The 24,101-nt window shown below is 37.2% G+C and overlaps 1 protein-coding gene across 4 annotated transcripts; it reads right to left on the bottom strand.

Annotated features, from left to right (window-relative positions):
- Positions 1-559: 559 nt before the first annotated feature.
- Positions 560-23,794, bottom strand: NOL8 (nucleolar protein 8). 4 transcript variants are annotated; one of them, XM_067568082.1, is made up of 18 exons: positions 23,451-23,794; positions 21,640-22,686; positions 20,698-20,879; positions 20,447-20,509; positions 19,187-19,265; positions 18,286-18,433; positions 17,290-17,358; positions 13,572-15,614; positions 13,132-13,248; positions 10,896-11,015; positions 10,450-10,534; positions 9,413-9,557; positions 7,713-7,796; positions 6,865-7,154; positions 3,468-3,594; positions 2,806-2,876; positions 1,586-1,668; positions 560-1,203 (listed from the first exon to the last, which is right to left on the bottom strand). In XM_067568082.1, exons 3-18 carry the CDS (start codon positions 20,834-20,836, stop codon positions 1,150-1,152), a joined length of 3,717 nt encoding a protein of 1,238 aa, XP_067424183.1. In that variant the 5' UTR covers positions 20,837-20,879; positions 21,640-22,686; positions 23,451-23,794; the 3' UTR covers positions 560-1,149. The 4 variants fall into 4 exon arrangements, with proteins under 4 accessions (XP_067424183.1, XP_067424184.1, XP_067424185.1 ...); XM_067568083.1 differs by having other exon boundaries at positions 21,640-21,805; XM_067568084.1 differs by lacking the exon at positions 21,640-22,686.
- Positions 23,795-24,101: the final 307 nt, after the last annotated feature.

The following is a 24,101-nucleotide window of genomic DNA, read 5'->3' as shown; positions in this document are numbered from 1 at the left end:
GGATATATCCATTCCCTTAGGGGAAAAACCACTAACAAAACTCTTCCTTCTACCACAACCTCACAGAGAGTAGGAGATTATTTCTCTTCTCCAAGTCTGAATTAAGTACACAGTGTCTTTACCTCTGCTGGGGTTCTTTGGCATACCTGACAATGCTTCTGATTTTTACTGCTTTAACTCATCCAGTGCCAGATGGTTTCTTGGCCTCTAACATTCCAGCCTGAATGAGCAGGTTGGGCTCTCCCTTTAGTCCAGCACTGCCACTGATTAATAGGCTGCAGACATTCAGCTGTCCTTTATCTTCTGTCAGACCAGGAAGAGGCTAGGAATTGAAACCAAATCATTTGTCTCAAGTCAGATCACAAGGACATTACATGTCTCAATTTTCACTTAATTAAATGAATTAGATTCCTAATGGCAATTTGAGATTCCTAAAAAGCAACCACTACTTTTACTAAACCACATATATTGCCATGGTTCTTAAAAGTCTGTGTTCTATATAACTGTATGAATATAAATTTGTATATGATATTATCACAACAAACAAACAATCCCACCAAAAGTTGTCAAAAGGTTTATTCAACTGTAAGACTTTATATATGGTAAATCTTTCCAGTTATTTTTACATTTTCATGAACTTCCTGTACAATTTTTTACTTTGGTAATTACAGTAAATATTTTGAATATTTGCAAATAAATCTTAAAGAAAGCTCTCTATCTTGCTAAACTCAGAACATCAGTCCTACAAGGCACTGAGAACCTCTATGTTAAGAGCTGAATGCTTTCAACTCCCATCCACTTCAGTCACAGCTGCAGATCCTCAGCCCCTTGCAGGACCCGACTCAAAGAACATACAACCAAATACATACTACATTGCATTGAACATTATGAGTTTCTGATAAAGCAGCAATGTTACATTTAAAGCAATTTTCAGGAAAAAAAATATTACAAATAGTATAAAAATGGGCATATTTACAGACCTGTTATCTCGACAACTGTTTAAATGTGAAGTTTCTAAATTTATTTTCCATTCAACTGCAATATTTTTGTTAAACCTTTGAAAGACCACAAGTTTGAAGCCAGACATTTCCATTTGCTGTAATTCTACACAGAGTTATCAAGAAACATTGCTGGCTAGCACTGTCAAACTTATTGTTTTGCTTTAACTTTTCTTCTTGCATCCTTATGTTTCTTCCGGCATTCCTGGAAATATTAACATATTAAATGGCACTAAATGAAGTTTTATAAACTCACAAATTACTCTTTTAAACCTGCTTTATTTTTATATTTAAAAGAAATTAGCCAGCTCTAGTACACATAAGGAATCAATAGTTTAAGTGACTGGAATCAAACACAAATTGTATCTATTATACAGATAGATAGTTAATTTTTATTTTACAAAATTCATTGTCCTAATATCATACAAAGAGCATCTAAATGTCTAAATAAAAAGTCTGAAAGGAAGTCTAAATAATTCATTTTTATTAAAATGAACAAAATAAGCCACTTCTTTTCACAAGCAGCCCCCCCTCCCCAAATGAGTTCCCTCAACAATTGTTACTGAATTACAATTTTAATCACTCACCTCAAGTAACAATCTACGTCTGTTTTCCCAATTATCTTTTTCTTTGTTGAGGTTTGATGATCTGCAGAACAGCGTAGGACCATCTACATAAGAAAGGCATCAGAACAACTTTGAGCAAGGTTAAACACAACTTAATGGTTTTCTTTCTTGTAAGCTTTAATTTGAAAAAAAACCAAAAAACTGTAGTAACATTATAAATTAATTTGAATTTTTGTATGGAAATTGTTGGAAAAAGATTTCAAGTGTGGTTCGTTACCCTGCACCGATAAGAGACCCACACAGGATTTCAGGCTGGACAGTCTCCAAAAGAGTTTATTCTGCAGAAGGTCAATTCCCAAGCCCACAAGTGGACAGTGGAAAAAGACCCCGAACAAAGGATTAAAGACAGTTTTATACCTTATTGCTACTTAAACATTCATGACAAGACCATACATATCCCCCTTACAAGGGCACAAACCTATTTTCTCCATAACTATTGGTCTATATTATTTGGCATACATTATTTATAAAATACTTTTACAGATGTTTTGCAGCTAACTACAAATTATCTATCAAGGTTGCATAGCTTGCTGAATTCAGCCAAGGCTTATCTCCTTCTGCATTCCTAAGAACTTTCCATGATCTGTGCACAGAGTGGAACGGCCTTGCCTTATAAACAAAGAAGCTGCAAAAATGGAGTAACTATAGTCAAGCAACTAAAAATCAGCTTACAAAACAAAACCAGGACAAGCTATTTTGAATGTAAAAGGAACACATTGTTTTAGCTCAAATTTTAATAACAAACAATTGGTGAAATTGGTCTGCTTTTCTAGACTGATTCACCTTAAACCCTGCTTCTAGCAGTTTTATTTATAATGCACCTACCAAACCATGGAGGCGCATTAACCATACATTTAAAAAAAAAACCCCAAAATGTTCCAAGACAATGGAAACTCCACATTACTCAGTCCTTCCAAAAAAGCAAACTTAACTTTTTTTCTCTGATAAGGCTTGCATAAGGAGGAGAGCCTTGCAATTGATCCTCAAGCAGATGGCTGGTTTTACAGTTCTGAATGTGTAGCTTTTAACATAGCACTTTACATTTACAAAGCACTGAAACATTCTAATTAATTCTTATACCACCCCAGGTGAATTAAATATTATACTAATTTTATTTGTTACAATTCCTCTGTTAAATTCCATCATCCTTGTAGGAAAAATGTGGATTAGTTCAATTGTACCTCTTAATCTTTCATCATCTTTGGAGAAGAAGAAAAATCTACAGGCCTTCATTTGTGGTGAAGACTGACACCTGGAAAGATACAGAAATTTTAGTCTCAGACAGAAGAACAAACAGTATTATCCCAATCCAAGTGTCAAAGATCATCCTCCATGAAAGGCAAATTATGTTCTAAATACTTACGTATTTTAAAGCTGCATTGCTTTATAACAGAAATGCTACACATGAAAAAGATTTAACACTGTAATTTCTAGCAGTAATACTAAAGTTATGGGGTTTTTTTGTAATAAGGGGACTTGCTCACCAATAACTTCCATGTAAATCTGACTATTGGACAAGAAAGTACTACCCAAAATATGTGTGCAGTCAAAAATGAGTTATCTTTTAATGTTAAGTTGAAATGTGTGTGAGGTTTTCAGCAGCATTTACATGCCAATTTTCACTTTCAGCCTCAGTCAAATGACTGGTCAGTCAGTGCACCTGGGAATTTTAAATGTAGGGCAGCAACTTGTCTGGTGGGCAGTAAGGAATTCTGTTTTCCCAGAGTGAGGCTTCAGATGCTGGGGGGAAGTGGGAGATACCAAATGAAAGGATTCCTAATTGCTACACAAATCCTGATAATCAGTAAGTACTTAATAGCCACAAAATATAAATCAGATTTACATTTCTTTGCAGTTTTCACTCTCAGAGGCTTCTGGCTCATCATCTTCCTCAGAGCTGCTGTCCTGGAAACGTGGATCCTCTTGCCATGCTACTCTTGCAGGTCTTATTGTTTCAATTACGTAGGGCTCTGCAATACCACCATCAAAAAAATCTGGTAATTTCCCTGACTACAAAGTGAAACTTCTGTTTAGATAAGTGTGAAATATCTGATTTGGAAAGGACACTTTTTGTGCTTTCAGAAGGCTAGTAGTGCAGATGCAGATCTTCCCGTATCTTTCTATGCTATACATTTCCCTCCTCAAAGTCTACAGTCAGTATCATTTTGGCTTAAGTAGAGAACAGCTGATCCCCTTAGGAGTCAGTCAGTGTTATTCCTTATTGGCAATAGGATTGTCATTAAGTATACTGAGGATAAGTATAGTGCCTAGGTAGCATTCTCAGCCTTTGTTCATCTGTCCAAGAAGAGAAGAGGACAAGAATCCAACTGGTTTCCCTGTATGATACAATACACTACCTTAAACTAACAGCACCATGACCAATTTCAAGTAGAAAGCAATTCTTTACATGCAGATTGTGATGCTGGTAGACCAGCTCACCTGTATGTTAATATTGTTCAAGGTAAAAATACGTTTAGCTTCTATAAAATGCTTGGAAATAGCTGCATGCATTAATCTTACTTGTAAGGTCTGTATCCCATGCTATAAGGAAATATGAAGGTTTTGCTTTATAATTGTAAAATGCTTGTTCTGAACTTGTGAACCTAGGCAGCCACCCACCAAGAAGGACTATCAAGATTAAATGGGCCATTGTAGGACAAAAAACTTTAGTTGGTTGCCCCATCCACCCATAAAGAAGTTACGTGCAGGAGCTTGCATCCCATTGGTTTGAACTCCAGGAGAAGGGTATACACAGATGCTCACAAGAAGAAATGATTCTCTCTTTGCTGTTTGAACTCTTACAAGGACTGGAACTAAGAAACAAAATGCAAAGATCCTGAGGGTCAACCTGGGTTAGCCCTAAAAGACATTCAGTGGAGAGATGATTACATCTGTCACCTTTTGGAATCATAGCCTGTAACTCATCTGTGCTTATGTGTTGCCTGCTTTCACCTGTAAATGACTCATTTCTTCTTCTTAGTTAATAAATCCTTAGTTAGTTTACTATAGGAATGGCTACCACATTGTCTTTGGTGTGATATCTAAGGTACAAATTGATCTGGGGTAAGAGACTGGTCTCTTGGAACTGGAAGCAACCTGAATATTTTGTGATTTTTGGTTTAAGTCACCATTTATCACTACATCCAGCATGCCTGGGTGGCAAGATAGTGCCCAAGGGGACTACAGTCTATCTATGACTCCATGGTAGGGACTGTTACAGTGATCCAGTAGATCACATTCATTACTGGGTTGGTGAAATCTAATGATAGAATATACCACCAGTGTGGGGTGTCTGCCCTGCTTTTTGACAGTCTGTCCTGAGGTTGGCACTCCCAGTCATGAACCACTCTCAGCACAATGACCGAGTCTAAGTAAATAAGCAATTCTTTACATGCAGATGAGACAGTGTGAACTGCCCACCCATGGTCAACACAGTAAAGGCATCCGACGAAGTGGGTTGCAGCCCACGAAAGCTTATGCCTGCAGAAATTTGTTAGTCTTTAAAGTGCTACAGGACTCTCGTTGTTTTTGCTGTATACAAACTAACAGAGCTACCCCTCTGGAACAGTAAAGGCAAGACACAAACAAAATCCTCTGACGTATGAAGTGTCAGAGAGTTATCCTGTAGGGAACAACCCTGTACTGGCAGAAGAATGGCTACATAAACTGTCCTCAAATGACAGTCCACAGTTGGGCTTCAGACAGCTGGCTGGTCACATGACTGAAACTTTTGGTTTCCACCTTGTAATTCTTATTCAAATACTTGAAAATACAAAGCTTAATTTTTCCACGAAAGTTATTGTGGTAGAAGTAATGGGGATGTCTTTTTGGGGGTCCTGGTCCATGAGTAAGGCTACTAGGCACTTTGGTAATATAAATAATCAACAACATGTAACTGCAAATGAAAGGGAAAGTAGTCTACAAGACAAATGGAATTAAAAGTTTGAGAACTCCTGGACTACATCACCTAATAACTCTTTTCCATCTTCACTTTCTATATCATGGCTTTAAGATTTGAACTGCAGCATCGAAAAGGGCACTGCATAGTTTAACACCTAATATTTCAGTTCACCTTTCAGATATTTTGTTCTAGTTTCCTACACAGTCAAAAGGAACAACTTAAGGGAAGTTATTTAATGTTTTTCTTGACTTCGTAACTAAAGAAAAAATATTAATTTCCTTAACATTTTTGCTTTAAATAGGTCAATTTCATTATTTGTTTATTAGGCTCTTGCAAATACATATCCATGTGCCTAACTTTACTATCATCCAACTGACCACTCATGGTAGGAAAGTTAAACATGTGTATGTGTTTACAGGATTGGGGAATTGGTTTAACACTTTGGATCTCAGGTAGTCAGATATATGCTTTAATTGTATGTCTTTTACATATAAAATTGTATTTGTTCTAGATTGTTCAACCTTTGTCTTTTTTTAAAACAAAACTTGTTTTGAATTGAAGTTGCAATGAAATCCAGAACTTAAGTGAATAGAAAAGAAATTATCAAAAATCTTGCCTACTAGATTGGCAAACAAAAAAATCAAAATTATTAGACAATACTTGGTTTTCAATTCTATTGTCTATTATCTTCGGTGATATAAAAATCTTTTCTCAGGAAATTAATATCATGCATCATGACTTAAAATGTATAATAATTCCAGTGAACATGACGCAAGATCAACATTATTGTGTACAAATATTAGTAAATCAGAAACTTCCTTGGTTCTTAACATTCACCATACATATTTCATGGACTCTAGATGTTTTTTCTTAGACAAGCACCCATGCTGTGGTTAGATGTAAGTATCTCAGGAGACGTACACACTGCCCCAGGGACTGATGCATGCTGACAACACTGGAGTCATCCTTTGCAAAATTGGGCCAGTGATACATGAAGCCTGTAGCCTAGAAGGATCCAGGCCAGCTTTAACACTACCACTAAAAAGTCTTAAAAGTCAACCTCACACTAAACTGACTTCCAAAATAATACATTACATTTACTGTGTGTGTGTCTTATATCAATGAGATATGGAATAAAAATATTTACTTTCATTTGCTTTAAAATTTTGTTCAGCTGTGTCGATGAGTTTGGTTTAATCTGTTTGACAGAAGGATGATTTCATACAACCTGGTGTGTCATCTTAATATATTATTATAATTATATAGATTAAGTGATTCAAATGTTAAAACAAATAAATGCCAGTAAAAGCAAAAAAAGTACGAAAACCTGCATTGTTACCTTCTTTCACAGCTGACTTGTCCATATCATCACCAAAAAAGGAAAACGTGAAGCTACGAGATTTTTCTTCTACATTGCCCCCAACATTAAGGCTTAACGTATCCTGGTCAGCCAGAGTTGATTCTTCCATATCATCATGTTTGTCCCAGGGTATTACTTCACTTTTTTCAGCTGCACATTTTGTTGATCCAAATACCTCTTTTAAATCCACAGCAACATCATAATATATTTCTTTAGATACTTCAGGCAATTTCTCTGCCTCCTCCCTTTTCTTCCTTCTTTTAGCTTTACTGGAATTATATTTATTTAAAATAAACAATTATGCACTGGATAAATATTTGAAAGGTACAGGGTTTTCTTCTGGCTGACCTTTGAGGATTATTTGTATTAATTACAGACTTCTGATCCAAGGAAATATTTGAATCCATTAGCAGGTAGTTTGCTACTCTGCATTCCTGTTTTCTCAGTAATTACAGTTTCTGGTAATAGGATGCCCTAAACTTTAGAGGATTACATCCCTGTCTCATCAATTTGAGCTAATTTTTCAACTATTCTTCTCTCCAGCTCATACAGATAAGCACAACCTACAGAAGGGAAAAATTCATGTTTGACCATAAGAGACTGGTGCCAATTCTCATCTATTGCTAGCATCATCATTGCTGTACTAAAAGGAATTTTTATAGATTCTACATTTTACTAGACTAGGTGGGGAGAGTTGCAAAGGGGACAAAAAGGGGACAGAGTAAGCAAGGAGAGTGACAGGCTCATGGCCTTAGCTACTTTCAAAAATCAGCCCTCAAGGGTAAGAAAATGTGTCTTACAACTATCAAGAGATGATAAGATATTACCTTTCTTTTTCTTTAGTATCTGTTTTCCTTTCAAAAACTGCATGGTCCTGCCTTGTGGGGTCATAGCGTAAGGTGTTAATATCTCTGTATAAATAAGAGGAATAATGAGAGAGCTTCATGAAGTTAGAGATACTGTAATTAAATGTCTAAAATAAAATACAACCTAGTTGACAAGTGCCATTACATTTTCAGCTTAGCTTACTTGTGTTCACAGCCAGATTCAAACTCATTTTTGTTTTAATATATTAAAAATCAATTAGCATTATAAGAGCAGATCAGTGTAGGTTATAGTCTGTACTGTGAACAGGAAAAAAAGATTCCATATAGCATTCTTCACATTAAATTATTAAAATAGTCAACATAAAACACCCACCAGTTGTTCTTTATGCAACAATAATTTAATATGTACATATGTTCTATTATTTGGAAATTAACTAAGTTTATGGGTATTAAAGAGATTCTGATTTTCCCTTAACTACCAAATATACCAACATTGGATATTCACCCCCCCCCTTCAAAATTGAAAATGTTACTGAAACTAGCTAATGAAGTCCAAACTTTAGTTCAGAGGAAAATAGCCTGATGGCAATAGTCCATCCAGCCTAAAGACAATCTAAAATATTAAACCAAACATTCTGTTCCCAACACAGACCTGTCTTGCTCTGTCAAGTTAAAAGTTGTTATTTTGTGCCATCAGAGAAGTTAATGCAAACAAAATAGGTAAAATTTATTTCTGTGCTATCAAGAATACCAGAAAAGGAGGCATTTGAATCTGTTATGAAAATCTTTAGGAAGTACATAAAAACCTTAATAAGATTCATACACTTGTAGAATGAGCATTGTGACATTGCTACCAAACAGGGCTACATGCCAATAATGGAAGCTGGAACTGAACATATACTATTTGCAATTTACCCCAACACACCACCATTCAAAATAATCTTTCTTATACTAATTCAGCCCACAGATGGATTGCTCTTCCAAGCGTATGGATTGAAGATTCAGATAAGAGTTCAGTTTTTGAAATATATTATTAAATGCACTGTATCTAGAAATTGCAGGTTCCTGGGACAATGAAGGTTAGGACATGTGGGGTGGAGATAAGAGAGTTCACTCTTAACACACTGAAGAAACATCCCAATGAGAAAGTAAGTTTTTACCAAACACTTCTGTATAAGAATAAATTGGACGTTAATGAAGAGCAGAGACAGCAATTGAGTGCTGCCGATAAATATCCATTAGAGGCTAGGAGGAGACTCAAACTCATTTTCACTTGTGATCCAGAGAAATTTTAATCCTGGTCACCAGAAATCAAAGACTAGTCTATTAACCCACTATTCAAACAACCGTCAGTATAATTAGCCATTCTGAGTTTGTCTCTCTCTTTGGAGAGGAAAACAAAATAAGGAAGCATACAACTAAGGTAGATTTTAAGCCCTTTGGGGTCAGGGAGATCATCATCTTATTAACCCATTAATTCTCATGCACAGTGGCACTATATAAATAATGATTATCACCAATAATATGATCTATTGTCACACTGAGACGGGCAGCCTAATTTCAAGAGTGACCATCTATACATGTGATAAGACGGGGAGGAGAAAGTTGTTTTCAGTACGCTGATAAAACAAAGAAGAAATTAGGAAACAGACAATCATAGTTTTAAGATTCAGGTTTTTTCTGCTAAACCAGGATCATACTTAAATTTTTTGGTATTTGTTCCCAGTTTGCTTGATTTAGGATGTTCTAGGTTGATCTGCAAGAGACTTCCCAAAATCTCCAGATTTTTTTTTTTCTCAGCAGCAAGTTCTTCTTCCTCATCTGTCTTCACTTTCTTTCCCTCTTCTAGGAAAAAAACATTAGAACATTTATGAAATTACTCCATTAAGCATTCTTCCAATATTTTTTGCAACTGGTAAGTTAGTTAAGAGCTCTAGGTTGAAAGGGGTGGGCAACGTTCTCCATTCGTCTTTATTTTAAAACTTTTTAAACAATGCATTTTGTTTTCCCTCTGAAGTTATGGTCAGCTTTGCGTAGGAGGAGGTATGGGCATCAATTTAACATGAAAGATAAGATGTTATTTAATTCTTTTCTGTCTCATGATTATCTTCTATTTTAAATCATTACCCAGCCATTGTCATTTAAAGCTGTTAAGGGACATTTTTGGAGCTATAGAAAAAAACACTAATGTTTTTTGCCAAAAATTGTTCTTTTCAGAAAAATATTTTTGCAATTTTCAACCAGCTGTACTGACAAAACACTCCCTTGTGGTTACTGAATAACATGGTACTGTAAAATGAATAAAATCCAAGTATATCCAAGAGATATAAAAGCAATAAGCAAGGTTACTCTGGTTAATGGTCATCCCCTTATCTTGTGAAAGATGTAGATAAATGTATTTTGATATCTCCCTCTAAGAAATAAATGTTTTAAAATTCTGACCTTCCAACAAGGAAATACACCTCCCACCCCCACACTATTGTTTACAATAGCTAAACAGAATATTTTAGGTGTCTGTTTTCTAAATTACAGGATATTTTGTGTGTGTTCTCTCTAAATATGTGTGTTCTTTAAATTACTTTCCCACTGAGCTAAATCCAAAGACGAGAAATGTGTAATGAGTAATTACAAGTATTCCAAAACTTACACCTGTCATGCTTCTCTATTATTACACATTAATTGTGGCTATACATAGCTGTAGAAGAGCAAGAATTGGAAAATAAGAGAAAATGTTTACCTTCCTCTTCACTGTCGCTTTCGAGGAACCGAGCATCCATACGAAATCTTTCATCTGTGCCAAAGCGTGACTGTAAATGCATGAGCTACATCGATGATAAAACAAAAAGATTGAATGTATCCAGTCCAGGAGCTTTATAACAACCACACATGCAAAATAGTTTTAAAATGAATCATGGTTGTGCAGTAACATAAGCTTTCACTGTTACAATCATCTATAAATCTCTTTTGAAACTACCATTTGACTGCAGGTTGAGGGTGGGCGGTGGGAAACAGAAGTTACATCACTGAGAAAACATTATTTCCTCTACATTTAAATGGACTTTTTCCAATTGGTAGAAGCATTGCCATAACTTTGCCAACACCATTCTAGTCAAGTTAGTTCAGAGTGCTCAGTTATGACTATGTAATAAGTAACTGGAGACAGTATTAAATAGGTTCACTGACCTTCTCACCAGCTTTGCCTTCAAACTGGGGTTTGATCTGGAATCTGTCATCTTCATCTGCAGTATCTTGCTCATCCTCGCTGCTCTCAAACAACTTCCCAGAAATTTTACTTGAAAACTCCTTAATTGTTTAACAACAAAAGCAAACACACCGAGGAAACAGTTTTAATAAGTAGTTCTAAGAACATTATCAACTACTACCCACTGGTTTGCATTACTTTCCCAGTACATCTGAAAGCCAACACTCTCTCATACCACATTTACTTCTACTAATTATTGTGCCTCAAGCCTACTGTCCATACCTAGGAATCCTTGTAAAAAGATGTTACAGCTGATTTACATGTTCTGAGACAATCCTTGATAATTTTATTTTATAGCTGTGGTCATTCAAATGCGGCAGGAGCACAACATTTCTGTATACAGTAAGCTCAGATTTCTATATTATTTTATGTTATAAGTTACACACTTTGCATTCTTGCAACTGCATGTCTGCTTAATATTTGTGAAATGCCATTAATGTAGGTGATTCACTGGTGATGCAGATAACACTTTACCCTCTCAAATCCATGTATTAAATAAGAACAGTTTGATACTTATTATGAAGCAATATTTCAGATAAACATGCTATTTTCTAGGTTTCACAGTGGTTGTTTAGGCTTTCATAAAAAAATTAATTTGGGTTTTGAAAAACATTATTCTGGGAAAGAGCTTAAGAACCATTTTTTAATTAACAGCCTCCAAAGATTTCCTTTTTCTTTATGAAAGACTCACTTTGCGTTATGAAATCTGCAAGGCAATGAAAACTACTGGACAAATATAATTGAAAAGTATAAAAGTCAAGAGAAATGGAATACAGTTATAAGTGACATTCTCAGCATCAGCAGCCAAGAATTTCAAAGCAAAGGCTTCCAGAATAATTATGGCTCCCCACACAGTATTTGGCCCACTGTACAATAACTCACGATGTGGAGTAAGGACCCCAAAGTAGTAAGGTAACCTCTAAATAGAAGTCAGAAAAACAAATGGGTGGGAAGGAGAAAGGATATTTTATATTCTATGTTGACAGTGGCCCTAATTTTAAAACACCTGGGGGGGGGGACCCCAATCACTTTTCAGGCTTTAAAAATGGAAAAAGTGAAAGATATCAAGGCAGAAGAATTTCCCTCCCAGTAAATGCATTGTCAGCTACTGACCTAATGCATGATGGTGGAACCTCAAAAGGGAGGTTGTGTTACAAAAGGTATTGGTTAAGTGAAGTTGAAGAAGGTCTCAGGGAATTTATTCATTCTACACCATTTATCATTTTAAAACTCAAGAAGGCCAATTTAAAATTTATCCTCCGCTTAATAAGTAGTCAATGAAAAGGATACATGGCAGATACACAGTTGCTCAACTTAATAAGCAAAAATCGCTCTGCATTCTGCACAGACAGTTAGTATGTAGCATATAGAAGAATATGCCTATTGTTCATGCATTTTTACTAATGTACAGTCGAAATCTTACACTACAGTTAAAAAACAATAAAATACAATACATTTCTACTCAGTTACCAAAACCAATACTGAATCATAACAAAGCTCAGTAAATTGGAATGCATAACTGGATTGACATTCTGACTTATTTTAAGAAGCAGAGTCTAGCTTGTGCATTTCAGTGTCATTATTTATTGGTTTTTGAGTTAAATTATTTGGGATGGAGTGGGGGCTAGTGGTTAGATTATAGACTCTTGAACTCCAGATTTCCAGTCTTTTTTACAGCTCCACCAATTACTCACTGCACAACATTGGGCAAACCAAATCTTTTTCCTTTTATTTAGCTGACAACAATGGGAAGCTGAGTTCTGGCATAACCACATGTATAGCTCTCAATTTGACCATTGCTCTTATGGCTTGTGAGTTGTGATATCTTGTGAACACTGCACTGTAATGAATTTATAAACATTATTTCAATCTAGTAGAGTGTTTGATTTTTCACTTTCCAAAAAGATACTTCAAAATTTGTATTGTCCTCAATTTCTAAATTCATGTTTTAACCCTATTCTAATATGCATGACTTATTTTGTGCCATATGTTTTATGTCCATTAATACCAAAGAAAATATCAAGATATGATCTCAAATACTAAATACTAATAGATGTTGCTCTTCAGTACGATACATTCTATTTTGAATATATATTAGTGAGTTAGGTAGGTGAATGCCCACAGAAATTAGGCTGGATTTGTTTCTAAGCCACTTACTTTTTCAAGCAGATTTCCTGTAGTCACTTCTTCCTTACACATCTCTTCTACTTCAGCTTCACTTTCCCCATCTGAATCAAATACAATGTGCTTATGTTTGGTTGCTGACTGGCTATCCTGAAAAAGGAGAGATATTGTTAAGTTTAACATGTCAAATATTGGTTAAATACTGTGGGAGCTACTCCTGGGTACATTTGCAACAATATTAATGTAATTAATTCAACTATTTTGTTTTCTGGAAAAAATCCCATGACATCCCAGAAGTATACATCTTTTTAGGCATATCCTAAAAATTTACCTGGCAAACAACATAGGTGCTGCTCTCAAACACAATTCAAACCACAGCAACATCTTAGAGAATGCATACTGGAGATACTTATTAAACAAGTTCTCTTTCAGTATTGTTTTACTGTTCAGAGAAAAGTTGAAAGCATAATTACCAGGTTCAAGAGAGCCCCCTGAATAAGTTTCTTCTGTAATTCTCTCTCTTTCTGTCTCTTTTGTAGAGCTGCAAGCCTCTTCTGATTATCCAGCAGTTGTTTTTCTTTTTCATCTGATACACTTGAGATAGTAATAGGAATGCAAAGCTCTTCTTTACTTTCTTGAAGACTTTTCTTATTTTTCTCACTTTTCTGAAGTTTAGAAACTGAACCTTTACTGCTTGCATCCTTCTTTTGTTTCTCAGGAAGAGATTCCGGGCTTCCCAGTTCATATTTAATGTGTTTCGGTGCAACAGATAAAACGCTGTCTGTGTCAGTGCTTTCCTCCTCACTTCCACTGATACTAGTTGTGGTGCAGTCCTCACTGTCCCCTCCGTTTGCTGTTTGATCTTCTGCATGAGAATTCAAGTATTTATTCTCTCCTAACAAATGTGGTTTGTAAACAGGCTTTTCACTTCCACCTTCCGAGTACTGGGAATTTGATACCATCTTGAGCTGGTTGCTGACAGTATTTTGCTTCTTTTTCACACTTCTGCCTTCAAGCGGACATAATATGGAACTACTAGATTGTCTGGGAGCTGAGTGTTTACCATAGCAAGAACAGTTTGCTTTTGAAACCTCTTCTAAAGATTTCTTTTTCAAATCCACGAGGCTTGAAGAATTCTGATTACATTTTCTTTTACAGCTGCATGAATCTTCCTTGGTCAACTCCTCAAAATTCTCATTTCCACATAATGACCCTATTCCTCTGAAAGGCTGAAATTTCAAACTTGAAGTATTTTTCACTGGCTTCTCATCGTCACTCTCCTCTCCCTCTAAAATGGAAGCAACTATATCTTCAGGATTAATATATTTTTTAGTTGTAGAGGCAATTTTAAAAGACTTTGTACAATCCTTGGTGTCATCATCTTTAACATCATCTTTAATTTTGCACTGACTATCCCTCTGTTTACCTTCTATATCTCCGTCTGAAGATTCAATACTTGCAGTGACTAATGCTTCTAACTCATTTAATGTAAGATCTAGGCGATAACAGTTTTGCATTATGTCTTCATAATCAGAATCAATTTCAGATTCACTTGCTTCAGGATCTGAATCAAAACCAGTGGACCCAGACTGGCTGTCAACAATGTTGTCCTGTAGTTCAGAAGCCCTGGCTTTGGCAGTTTTTCTATGCACTGCTTTTTTGTTTTTTTCCCCTCTTAACTTATCTGGTAACACCACAAAGGAATCATTTGCAGAATCAAAACTTTTGTTGTTTTTGAATGTTTCACTCCTAACATTATCCTTGCTTCCCATTTTCACCAGCTCAGATTCTCTTAGAGCTTCAGGCTTCACTCTGCTTTTATCTGGAGTTTTATTCAAAGCAATAATTTCATCTGTATCTGCTGAATCATAATCAGTGTCATTTTCAATAGTCTTTCCTTGTCTGTTATATCCCTTACTTGCTTTTTTCACAATATGTGGATTAGTTAAAGACCAGTGAGTGTTATATTTTAGCTCAAAATTATCCTCCACAACGTCCAACTGATCATTTTCATACTCGACATTTGTTTTAGCTTTCTGTGTCTCCTTTTCTTTCTCTATCATTGCCCTGATTTCTTCTTCAGAATCAGTATCACTGTTTGAAATGCTCTTTGTATTCCTGTTAGGCTTAACACCAGAAGTCAGACTCTTATCCAGGAAGAACTCTTTCCCTTTCATGTCAATACTATTAGGATTTGGTGTCTGAAGTAATTTAGACAGATCAGTTGATTTGGAGTTTGACATTTGGACTAATTTTGTTTGTGTTAAATTTGCTTTTCTTGATTGCAACTGGTAACTTGGGTGCAGAGATGTTTTATTTAAATTCTCACTACTCTGCAACCTCATTTTTTTAGGTGGTTTTTTAATTTCAGGGAACTCTCCTCGTCGTTTCTTGCTTATGCTGTCATCTCCACCTTCCAACTGCCAAGTGAGCTTGGATATGGGAACTGTGTCAGTCAAGTCTTGATCCAGCTTTCTAAGGTTGTGGCAATATTTTGATGGGTCATATTTCATTATGTTATAGTCAGAATTAAAGAATAAAAATAAAACCAACTAGACTTCCACTTTTCAGCAAGTAACAACTTAAGTTCTAGGGAGATATTGTCACTGTGACTGGGGTAACTGCACCTCTGAATCCTCATCGTTTCTTTGAACACAGCCCCATTGGATCTCAAGCCTGACACCATCACTCCTCCACAGGGGAGGAATCATGGAATTCTCCCACTCTCAGACCAGACCTCGGTATGCAGTCCTCTGTGACTACCTCAGATTTACATTCACCACTTGTAGTTGTCTTCCACTTGGAAGCCATGACAGTGGTATCCATTAATCAAAGTTTTGGTTTTTTAAAACAACAAAACACTTAAGAAAAAAATCTTAGACCAATAAACCAGAGTATACACAACTGCATCTCCCTAAGGCTTATCATTCCCTGGCTCTGGAAAAGACAACTCCTTCAGACCTCCTTCACAGAGCATCTCTGCCACTGACCCCACCCTCTCTCCCCTATGAATGGCTTTTAACCATTTAGTGTCCTTTTGATCACCAGGCTCCTAGCCTGGCAAAACATGCTTGCGTCTTCATATATAGGATCCTCTAAGCTCATAACTTCCCCCATTGTTCTGTAATTGCCCATCAGTGTTTGCTGAGACATAAGTTATCTACAGCTGTTGTGTTGCTTTCTTGCTTGCTTTTCCTTCCTGACACCCTATTAAGCTAGATCAGTGTTTCTCAATTGGTGTTCCACGGGAACACTGTTAGGGTTCCGAGAACAGCTGTTCTCCGCGCCGCCGAAAAAGGGAAGATGTCTTGGATTTTCCGGTGGAGGGTATCCAATGTAAGTGTAATTTAAGTGAGAAATGCTAACCTTTGCTTATTTCGACATTTGAAGACTGTTAAGAGTTTGGGGGGTTCCGCAATTATTTATGGAGTTCAAAAGGGTTCCGTGGCCAAATTTAATTGAGAAACACTGAGCTAGATCAATACATTCATACAGAAGAACCCATAACCCAATATACAATAACTTCATCTTACTGACCAGGTCATGTACAGTTTTCATAAAATTATTACATCTAAATATTTTTAGAATATTATATAGCAGCTCCACATGCATCACAGATCATTATTTCTAAAGCTATGCTTTCTGCATGTAACTTGTACAGCTATCCATCAAGCTGATGCAAGTTTGTTGCAAGATTTAGGAGGAAGTCACTAAGTAGTCAAGCACAGCAGGAACATTTTTCTGTTTTTTAGCAGAAACATATTTAAGGTGAGTCCACTTGTTTTTTTGCACTCTCATGCTTTCCATAATGGTGTTGAAGAGAGTTTTGCCTAGTTTACATTAGCAATTAGACACTTAGAAATAAGTTTTATAAAAGCCTTAAAAAATTAAATACAATTTAAAAGAGTAAAAGCATGTAAAGGAAACCAATGTTTAACAGTTAAGTGAGAGATATGGAATTCTAATTATGAGCCAATAAATACTCATTCTTTGTCAAGCTTAACATTTTAATTACCTCCACTATACTACCATGCAGAAAGAGACAGTAACTGCACTCTGTTTTGTATTGGTAACAAGAAGACTGTAATGCAAATATCTTCTTCCCCCAATAAAGATGGTAAACAAATGAAGAGAATAATGGAACTGTTTCTATGGTCATTCGATGTTTATTCAAGCATTAGGAAAGGATATTTTTCTTTTGTGTTGACCCTTAAGGTGAAGGATGGGTAAAACTCTGCCAAATTTACTAACGACCCAATCCTGTAAGAAAGAGAAAGATACAATAATATTACAATGAAAAAATAGGAATTAAGTGTATATATATATATATATATATATCTCACAGTAAACGAAAATAAGATAGCCCTAAAACAAAATGTATTTCGAATTACAGGAATTCTAATAAAAGGACATCTGCCCCTAGCTAGCCTTTTTGTTCTATTGTACGTCACATTTCTGTATTAAACCACTCAACTAATTTCTCTCTAGAAAGGAGGGAACATTTCAAATGTAATATTTTCAGTCTGTAACCTGACAATAATGGAGATACCAATAAATAAATAAATCTAATTTACTGAAGAGACACCAACCATTATCTGGCTTGACTCCCACAGCAGCTAAACAGAAAATCCCAAAATCAAGCTGAACACTAAAAAAGGAAATCTTGAAACATCTAGTTTAATCAATGCTTGCTTTACTTGCCTAAACCTTGATCTGTAACAGTAGTTACACTTAAACTTAATCTTCTCCCTACAAGATGGGCTTTAATCCTGCAACGGTTTATACTCATGCTTAACTCCAAGCACTGTGAATAGACCTACTGATCAAAGGGCCCAAAATGAGTGTATTTTATAAAGGCAGCTCATACACAAGGTTTACATGTTTTATAAAAGTTAAATCTAGACATTGCCATGAACTTTAAATGACAATATACACAGGTAAAGATTGCCAGCTCTCGCCCATTCTAAAAAACACACTGATGTCTATGCTCACATTTTATAAGGATTATAAAATTAAAGTTTATTATGTATGAGTCATAGCTATTCTGTCACCCTGCATGTATTGTCTCCTCTAATCAAATATAAAAATCTGAAGTAAATTTAGTGTGAAGGCAGCTTATTAGAAAGCTAAATAAAATGGTGCCAGATGCAGTTCTCTTAACTCAGCAGAACTGATACCCCACAATACCTTATGATCTGGTACTTCTGTTCCTGGCACTGCTTTCATGTGAAAATCCACAACTCCAGCTTTATTCAGTGATTTCAACAGATTTGCCTTGCCATCTGTATGTGGCTTTTCCTTCTTCAGCCTTGCTTCTTGTCTCTCCTGAGCCAATCTGTATCAAGTAGTGCATGGTTTAAGCTTGCCATGACATAAAAGCAAAAATAAAGAAGTGTCTGTGTGTAAAGACATCATTAGTGATGGATCTCTCCCACTTACAGACAATTATTCACTCTGAGCCAATGCGCAGCATATCAAAGATATGTTTTGCCAATTCCTGTTAAATATCTGAAACCAGGTACAAAGCGCCCATGCAACTAATTCATTTAATGAAAATGAACATAGCATATATGATACACATGCTGCACTGGCTGTGCTACCAGACATACTAGCAGGCTATCAGTTTCAATGAAAAATAAATAGCAGTTAACGGAGAACATACAGGAAAAGGGAAACTACAAAAGGAAAAGGAAACAAAATAAGCAAAATAACAGATGTATAAAAAATACAAAACAATAACGAGTATCTTCTTAGAAGTTATTTCTTTATTAAGTCTGTTAAAATCCCATTTACTTGGATTTGAAGTGAAAGCAACATCATCCAATGGCTTTTCAGGTTCACTATAAGAGACCGTTCTTTAATCAGAGTCTTTTTAAAAACAAGCTGTTAAGAAGTTTACTTAATACAGTATTTGATAAATATAAAGAAAAAAACTCAGGACATGTACATTTAAAGTTGGTAGGACGAACTAACCAGACACTAGTTAATTTGTATTTTGCACAAATCTAGCAAACTGATATATGTATTTTGACAGCATATGTCAAAGTAGTTCAACAAGTAACAACATACATTTGTACATTAACATTACCTATGCAAAAAGCTTTCTTTAGCCAATTCAATTTGTAATGTTCCACCTTTCCATCTTGTTTTATTTAAAATAGACATACCTAGGAAACAAGCATTAGAGAGAAAATGACTATTATCTATCTACATGTATAATATTTAAGTCATGTTTTTAAATCACGTCTCCTTTTGCTATATTTTATGTTTTGGAGAATGATGAGACTGATCCTGCACCCAATTAGACTACTCAGTTGATTAAGTGGAGCAAGCTTGGGGTCTAATGTGCAAAGCAAAAGACAAGTTATTTACAACATCCAAACCCTCTTTTGACTAACAGTAGGTTAGCTAGTGATTAATGAACACTAAAAGATTAAATGGCTCATTTCAAATAAGGATCCAAAAATTCAGATACATCTACACTTTATCCACCACTTTATCTAGTCTTTCCACACTATCTTCCCAATAGATTTTACAAGCAGTGGCAGACACATTGGCAATACTGGGAGATGAAGATGGGGAGGGAAATCCTTATTCCATTTAATGAGATTAAAGGGAAGCACAAAGTTTTAGGGGGATTCTTAATTACGTTTAAATAGATTGCATATCCCTAAAAAGAAGATTTCCTTGTCCTTTTCAAAAGGCACATTATCAACCCCAGTCTTAGGGTGTAGATGCCTATGTTTACCTAGTCTCAGTTAGTTTACTGCAGATTACACAGGAGTTGCAGTTTTGTAATGTTCATCGGACTACCAGAAATGATTGGGAATCTGTATTTCCATTCCAAAAGGGTTAAAACTGATCTCCTTAATGAAAATAAACCTTGCTTAACCCATCCTTTTTTATTCCCTTTAGTCCCAGTCAATTCTAATGTCATATACAAATATCAACGTACTAAAGAGAAGAAAATATGTTTTAAGACATTCTCTAAACATTCTCACTAAGGAGCTAATATATGCACCATCTTTCCCCCCAAAACCCACCAGGCTACTCTGACAGACCATTGCCTCCACCCCATTACGCAACAACACATATACTTCAATAAAATGTTATTTTGAAGAACATCTTCCATAAACCCTGCTTCCTAAAATAACTGAGCTAAATAGAACTGAAGAATGTAACAGCAAATGGGAGAGGGAAATTAAGAAGTACAGATGAAGACGAAAAAGCTATGTCCTACACTTCAATGGGGGTCTGAGCAGTTAAGTATAGGTTCAGGTATTTGTTATACCCTTAGTTTTTAGGGATTTAAAATAAATGGCAAAAATAACATTAATTGTGTACTTACATTTTTTAAGATCTGCTTCAGAAATGCTGATGTTGATATAGGCAAAAGATTTCATAGGGTTGCCTGGTCAATAATTAGAAACATTTGGTTATTTTTGTATATAAAAATGCAGTTTTCTATTTTTAAAGTTGAAGCACGTGTTCTCTACAGATATTTAATGAAAATAAATAGAAAATAACTTCCATTTCAAAACTATCACAAGTTGAGATAAACAACAGTAGCACTTCCAAAGGGTGAGATGAAAATATTACCCTGTTCATCTTTCCTGGTAACAATTTCTGCATCTGTAACATTTCCAAACTTGCTGAATCTTTCCTGCAGTTCAGCCTCAGAAACTGTATGGCCAAGTCCTCCAACATATAAACGTTTTAAAACTTGTTTCTTCTCCATATTAAGAAGTCAGACTCTCATTTAGGATGTCTGTTTTATCCTTCTGTAAATAGGCAACAAAAGATCAATATTAACTATTTTCATGGTTCTGGGGTGAGCTGCACTTGTGATCTCTCTCTCAGTCACTCTGTGAGCACTTCCAAGTGATGGGCCTAAACCTGCACTTCTCTCAGAGTGGAATCTCATAATTCAGTCCACTTTTTGACTTGACTACCAGGTGATAGCAGCCCTTGTTTAATCAATCATATTATCTCAACAGGTCCACTAGGATTTGGCCCCTGCTATGGAATTTTCTTCGGGAGCTGTTACTCGTGGGTGAAAGCAGTGACAAAACACTCATTCAGAACAGAATATGATTAATTTAACAATAGGAATAAATCAAACAGAGAGAACAAGGTTAAAATAACAAAAGTCCACTACAAGAGCATCTCATGATCACACTGGTAAATTAATCTAGATTAAAAGCATTGGCTGGATCATTAGATTTAACACAGGGATACTCGGTACAAGTGACCAAAAAAGACAAATAATAATACTATAAATTCTTCTGACATATTAGTTCCTAAACAGATTGTATCTGTAACAGTTATTTTTTCATAAGCATACCATCATTAGGCAGGTGATCAATTTGACCCACCTGTTCATTGTAAACATTTTATAGAACATTTAGTAAGTTTAAAGACATAATATCAGAAAGCACTTCTCTTTGTTCCTTTTGTGGGAAAAAGCCCAATTATTTTATAACACCAAGGAAAATTACTTAAGTATCTTACACCATTGTTCTAATTAACAGCTGAAGTTACCATAATTGAAAAATAATAGAAGAAAAGTATCTTTCCAGGTTGTTTACACCGTGCATTCGAAAGCATTTTGCATGGTCTGCATGGTCAATCAGGCAATTCCATCATTTGTGTATGTCTTCCACACAACAGTGGAGAGAAAAACATGTGAAAAAATAGTAAAATATAACTGCAAAACAAAAGAAAAATAAAAAACAAACAAAATCCATCAGGTGACTCAGGGCAGATGTAATACCTGAATTTACTTTTAATTCTCTTGAAAATTGCTAGATTTCAGATGAATATGGCAAACCAATTACCCGAATATTGTATTAAATGACTTTGCTATTAATTTATTAGTGCTAGGGTAACTAACTAAAATTAGGCTCTAAATCCATATTTAGGCACCTAAATGAACATGAGCTGATTTCTACACATGCTAAGCATCTATGGCAGGGGTGGGCAAAATCCAGCCCATCTAACTTTTCTGTCTGGCCCACCATGAAGGAGCGCTACGCTGGAGCATCAGGCAGCTTTTGGCCAGTTGCTTCTGGTCATGTGACATGAAGCGGCCCAGGCTCACAACAACTTAGCAGAGTTCGTGGAGTGTCCCCTCTGAAAAAATTATTGCCCACCCCTGACCTATGTGCACCATATGTTAGTTACAGTGCTATGTGTGGATACTCAATACCTCTGAAAATAAGGCCACTTTTATTTAGGTGCTTAAATATAAGTATATGAATCGGATAACAGTCCATCTAGACCAGACTCCTCTGACAGTGGCCAACACCAGATACTTCCATGGCACAAGAAACTTGACAAGAGCAATTATGGAAGAACCTGCCCATTGGAGAAGTTTCTTTCTACAGCTCTTGGTTATAGAATGCCTAGTGCTCTGAAAAATTTATATCTCTGCCAAACAACATACTTAACACCCCCTCCCCCACTTATATACCTGTGGATGGTCTCATTATCAAAAGAAATATCTTATTTTTTCAACATCCTGAAAAAACGACCAGTTCTGTAACTTGTATCAAAGGGTCTTCTAGGCTAATAATGCACCAAATAAAACTGATAAAAAGAAAATATTTGTTAGATTTGCTGACATTCAATGTCATGTAGTGTCCACTGCCGTGGTTCGCAACCCACCGGCTGCTTGCAACCCAATCAACACATAGCTGGGGCCCATGTAACAGCCTCAGTGCCATACAGGTAGTATATACATTGTGTGGATGTGGCCCACCTAACACACAGAGCTGCATATGCAGCCCACAATGGTAAATACATTGAGTATCACTGGTCCACTGCACTTAGCCCACCCAGGTTTGACACGTGGCCACTAACAATACAAACTATTTTTTGTCAGAAAAAACAGGCATGTGGGCACGTGTAAGAAAATTACACATTTATCCAGGCATCAGATGTAACAGCCTCCAGCTACACGAGTTTAACCGCATTTCCCCCGCCACATTGCGCCAACTGACCTGGAAAAAAAATCAGCCGGGGAATGGGTTGAGAGGAAAGGCTGGGAGAAAAGAAACAGAGAGGACGGGGGAAGGACTGAGACGGGGACCCCCACAAACCCCAGGGCGAAGCAACAATACTCGTGTGTCCCCCAGCAGCCAGAAAACAGCAGAGGGGGCAAACAGCGCCTTTAATTCCCAGTCGGCGGCGGCTCTGCCGAAACGTCTCTGTAAAGAGCCTCCCAACGCGGGACCCAGACCCGCAGCAGCCCCAACCTCCGGGCTAGAGAGCCGGCCAGCCGCCGAGACCTCCCCGGGCGGAGCGCACAGATCACGGCCCTGCGCGCGGCAGGGTGGGTAGGGCTCCCTTACCGCACGCGTCCAGCACCTGGGGAAGGCAGCGCAGCGCAGCGCGCCCGAGTCGCTGAAGAACAGCAGCACAGACAGCTCTGGCCAGCACCACACCGCACTCTTTCCGCCTGTGCCTCTCTCTATTCCCTTCCCCGCCCCGCTTCCGGTACACGCTGCAAAACAAGGTTCCTCGTGCCCACAGCCCCCACTACTTCCTTCGAAGCCCCGTTCGTAGCCGGCAGCTACCAGCACCCCTTGCAGCTCACTGTTCCTGGCCGGCTGAGTGTCTGTGGCGCACATCAGTGGCTCGCGCGCAGGCGCAGGGGGTGCTCGGACTCACCCACGGGGACCTGAACGCAGGAGGGTGGGGGTGTTACTCAGGGCAGCGAGCGGAGAACAAACCACCGACTAACGTCGGGGGCGGCGGCATAGTCAGAGAGCGGAGGAGCGAGCGTGTGAGCGGCGCCCCAGCAGGTTGTGAGCGTGCGGCGCGGGAAAGGCGCCGTGCGCTACTCCGGCGGCCCGGTGGTCTCGCCCGCTCCCTAGCGGCCGTTGGGCGGGCGGTTCGAAGCGCCAGCCGCCGGTTGGGTTCCAGTCAGTAGAGGCAGCGTCGGGTGACGGGTCCCAGGCTTGCCGCGCTTTGCGGGGAAGGGGCAGGAGGTGAGGGGAGGT

Source organism: Emydura macquarii, unplaced genomic scaffold (assembly GCF_026122565.2).
Source record: "Emydura macquarii macquarii isolate MOO-44397 ecotype Brisbane River unplaced genomic scaffold, CSIRO-AGI_Emac_v2 contig_2846, whole genome shotgun sequence".
In the NCBI taxonomy this organism is placed as follows: Eukaryota; Metazoa; Chordata; order Testudines; family Chelidae; genus Emydura; species Emydura macquarii.
The sequence above is the reverse complement of the archived record's forward strand: the minus strand, read 5'-3'. Positions and strand labels throughout refer to the sequence as shown.